We start from the raw sequence: 4156 nt of genomic DNA, 5'->3' as shown, positions 1-4156 counted from the left end.
GTCTCCAGTTCTTCAATGGTGTTTTTTCCCAGTGTAATAATGGTTTTGAATTGTCTCCGTCTCCAGTTCTTCAATGGGTTTTTTCCCAGTGTAATAATGGTTTGAATTGTCTCCGTCTCCAGTTCTTCAATGGTGTTTTTTCCCAGTGTAATAATGGTTTTGAATTGTCTCCGTCTCCAGTTCTTCAATGGTGTTTTTTCCCAGTGTAATAATGGTTTTGAATTGTCTCCGTCTCCAGTTCTTCAATGTGTGTTTGTTCCCAGTGTAATAATGGTTTTGAATTGTCTCCGTCTCCAGTTTCTTCAATGGTGTTTTTCTCCAGTGTAATAATGGTTTGAATTGTCTCCGTCTCCAGTTCTTCAATGGGTTTTTTCTCCAGTTTAATAAGGTTTTGAATTGTCTCCGTCTCCAGTTCTTCAATGGTGTTTTTTCCCAGTGTAATAATGGTTTTGAATTGTCTCCGTCTCCAGTTCTTCAATGGTGTTTTTTCCCAGTGTAATAATGGTTTTGAATTGTTCCGTCTCCAGTTCTTCAATGGTGTTTTTTTCCCAGTGTAATAATGGTTTTGAATTGTCTCCGTCTCCAGTTCTTCAATGGTGTTTTTTCCCAGTGTAATAATGGTTTTGAATTGTCTCCGTCTCCAGTTCTTCAATGGTGTTTTTTCCCAGTGTAATAATGGTTTTGAATTGTCTCCGTCTCCAGTTCTTCAATGGTGTTTTTTCTCCAGTGTAATAATGGTTTTGAATTGTCTCCGTCTCCAGTTCTTCAATGGTGTTTTTTCCCAGTGTAATAATGGTTTTGAATTGTCTCCGTCTCCAGTTCTTCAATGGTGTTTTTTCCCAGTGTAATAATGGTTTTGAATGTCTCCGTCTCCAGTTCTTCAATGGTGTTTTTTCCCAGTGTAATAATGGTTTTGAATTGTCTCCGTCTCCAGTTCTTCAATGGTGTTTTTTCCCAGTGTAATAATGGTTTTGAAATTGTCTCCGTCTCCAGTTCTTCAATGGTGTTTTTTCCCAGTGTAATAATGGTTTTGAAATTGTCTCCGTCTCCAGTTCTTCAATGGTGTTTTTTCTCCAGTGTAATAATGGTTTTGAAATGTCTCCGTCTCCAGTTCTTCAATGGGTTTTTTCCCAGTGTAATAATGGTTTTGAAATGTCTCCGTCTCCAGTTCTTCAATGGTGGTGTTTTTCCCAGTGTAATAATGGTTTTGAATTGTCTCCGTCTCCAGTTCTTCAATGGTGTTTTTTTCCAGTGTAATAATGGTTTTGAATGTCTCCGTCTCCAGTTCTTCAATGGTGTTTTTTCCCAGTGTAATAATGGTTTTGAAATGTCTCCGTCTCCAGTTCTTCAATGGTGTTTTTTTTCCCAGTGTAATAATGGTTTTGAATTGTCTCCGTCTCCAGTTCTTCAATGGTGTTTTTTCCCAGTGTAATAATGGTTTGAAATGTCTCCGTCTCCAGTTCTTCAATGGTGTTTTTTCCCAGTGTAATAATGGTTTTGAAATGTCTCCGTCTCCAGTTCTTCAATGGTGTTTTTTTCCCAGTGTAATAATGGTTTTGAAATGTCTCCGTCTCCAGTTCTTCAATGGTGTTTTTTCCCAGTGTAATAATGGTTTTGAATTGTCTCCGTCTCCAGTTCTTCAATGGTGTTTTTTCCCAGTGTAATAATGGTTTTGAAATGTCTCCGTCTCCAGTTCTTCAATGGTGTTTTTTCCCAGTGTAATAATGGTTTTGAATTGTCTCCGTCTCCAGTTCTTCAATGGTGTTTTTTCCCAGTGTAATAATGGTTTTGAATTGTCTCCGTCTCCAGTTCTTCAATGGTGTTTTTTCCCAGTGTAATAATGGTTTTGAATTGTCTCCGTCTCCAGTTCTTCAATGGTGTTTTTTCCCAGTGTAATAATGGTTTTGAATTGTCTCCGTCTCCAGTTCTTCAGCTTCCCTGCCACTGTAGCTCCGTATAAATGCTCCGTCCTTCCTTTGAGCCAAAACCAGGAATTCATGCCTTTTGTTAAGGAACTCTGTAAGTCCTCCTTCCACGCTCCGTTTCTGTTTAAAACAAGACTATTTCAGAACAAACGTTGAACAGTTCAGTGTCAGATTCTACACAAGTTATTTAACTAACATGTACGGTCTCCCTCCCCCACCCTTTCTCCTCCCTCCCTGCAGCTGAAGCGATGACCAAACAGGGCGTGTCCCACAAGGTGGACGACTCGTCAGGATCCATTGGGAGACGCTACGCCAGGACAGACGAGATCGGAGTGGCGTTCGGCATCACCATCGACTTTGACACGGTGAACAAGACGCCCCACACCGCCACTCTGAGGGACCGCGACTCCATGAGGCAGATCAGGGCCGAGGTACGACGTCTTTACCTCATACATGTCAACGTACCGCTCTGTACTAGAAGTGATTAACTGAAAGGTAATGTTAATGAACTGGGTTGACTGTTTTCTGTTACCTCTCCAGGTTAGTGAGTTGCCAGGAATCATCCGTGATCTGGCAAACGGTGTCATGACTTGGGCCGAGGTGGAAAGCAAGTACCCCGTCTTTGAGGGACAGGAGACCAGCAAGAAGGACACGGCCGAGGAATGAACTTAATCTTACTCAGTATGTCTGTCAGTCACTCCTATGAAACGCCCACAGACATTTTTACATTTCTGCATCCATAGGGACGATTTTACTGCAACTGTAATTAGGGAAGCAGTCAGTCCTCACGGTGTCCTAACACACAACTGCAACCACTGAAATTAAACTTCAAAATAAATTTAATATAATCATTGTACCGAACAATTATAAATAGGGTGACAGAGTAATAATTTGTCCCTGTTCTGGTAAATATTCACCTGTGTACTGGAATCTACTCAGAGTTGGAGAGAGAGGCGGGGGGGAAAGAGGGGATGGGGTGGAGAGGGGGGGAGGGAGAGTGCGTGAGGGGGGAAGAGGGGATGGGGTGGAGAGGGGGGGAGGGAGAGTGCGTGAGGGGGGAAGAGATCTCAGCCTGGTATAAAAAGGGAAATGTGTTCAGGTTGTCAGTCTTGTGTGGGAAGAGAAGAGAGGCTTCCAGTTTCAGGACTGATTAAATGGAAAACATCTCTGGTTCAATAAAGTGAGCCTGCTCTTACTGGAACCAGCCTGTGTCTGTGTCAATGACTGAAAAATAACATAAAGGGAATTTATGCTGCATTACTTTAGACCAGACCCCTAGCATCACTACTTTAGACCAGGACCCTAGCGTCACTACTTTAGACCAGGCCCCTAGCCTGCATTACTTTAGACCAGGCCCCTAGCATCACTACTTTAGACCAGGCCCCTAGCGTCACTACTTTAGACCAGGCCCCTAGCGTCACTACTTTAGACCAGGCCCCTAGCATCACTACTTTAGACCAGGCCCCTAGCGTCACTACTTTAGACCAGGCCCCTAGCGTCACTACTTTAGACCAGGCCCCTAGCGTCACTACTTTAGACCAGGCCCCTAGCATCACTACTTTAGACCAGGCCCCTAGCATCACTACTTTAGACCAGGCCCCTAGCATCACTACTTTAGACCAGGCCCCTAGCGTCACTACTTTAGACCAGGCCCCTAGCCTGCATTACTTTAGACCAGGCCCCTAGCATCACTACTTTAGACCAGGCCCCTAGCATCACTACTTTAGACCAGGCCCCTAGCATCACTACTTTAGACCAGGCCCCTAGCATCACTACTTTAGACCAGACCCCTAGCATCACTGCTTTAGACCAGACCCCTAGCATCACTACTTTAGACCAGACCCCTAGCATCACTACTTTAGACCAGACCCCTAGCATCACTACTTTAGACCAGACCCCTAGCATCACTGCTTTAGACCAGGCCCCTAGCGTCACTACTTTAGACCAGGCCCCTAGCATCACTACTTTAGACCAGACCCCTAGCATCACTACTTTAGACCAGACCCCTAGCATCACTACTTTAGACCAGACCCCTAGCATCACTACTTTAGACCAGACCCCTAGCATCATTACTTTAGACCAGGCCCCTAGCGTCACTACTTTAGACCAGGCCCCTAGCATCACTACTTTAGACCAGACCCCTAGCATCACTACTTTAGACCAGGCCCCTAGCATCACTACTTTAGACCAGGCCCCTAGCATCACTACTTTAGACCAGGCCCCTAGCCTGC

General features: G+C 44.3%; 1 protein-coding gene across 1 annotated transcript; it reads left to right on the top strand.

Annotated features, from left to right (window-relative positions):
- The first annotated feature begins 1523 nt into the window (after nucleotides 1-1523).
- LOC120027836 (glycine--tRNA ligase-like) lies at nucleotides 1524-2879 on the top strand. Its single transcript, XM_038972894.1, has 3 exons — nucleotides 1524-2019; nucleotides 2166-2356; nucleotides 2466-2879. The coding sequence occupies exons 1-3, from the start codon at nucleotides 1875-1877 to the stop codon at nucleotides 2589-2591; spliced, it is 462 nt and encodes a 153-aa protein (XP_038828822.1). The 5' UTR covers nucleotides 1524-1874; the 3' UTR covers nucleotides 2592-2879.
- The last annotated feature ends 1277 nt before the right edge of the window (nucleotides 2880-4156 follow it).

The sequence above is a fragment of the Salvelinus namaycush genome, chromosome 33 (genome assembly GCF_016432855.1).
Source record: "Salvelinus namaycush isolate Seneca chromosome 33, SaNama_1.0, whole genome shotgun sequence".
Taxonomy (NCBI): Eukaryota; Metazoa; Chordata; class Actinopteri; order Salmoniformes; family Salmonidae; genus Salvelinus; species Salvelinus namaycush.
The sequence above is the reverse complement of the archived record's forward strand: the minus strand, read 5'-3'. Positions and strand labels throughout refer to the sequence as shown.

Bases quoted from the DNA above. Each gene is read 5' to 3' on its own strand.
- LOC120027836 (XM_038972894.1), top strand. From the start codon at position 1,875: ATGGTGTTTTTTCCCAGTGTAATAATGGTTTTGAATTGTCTCCGTCTC. The intron at 2,020-2,165 runs GTAAGTCCTCCT...CCCTCCCTGCAG, and splicing joins GCCTTTTGTTAAGGAACTCT to CTGAAGCGATGACCAAACAG. The intron at 2,357-2,465 runs GTACGACGTCTT...TTACCTCTCCAG, and splicing joins TGAGGCAGATCAGGGCCGAG to GTTAGTGAGTTGCCAGGAAT.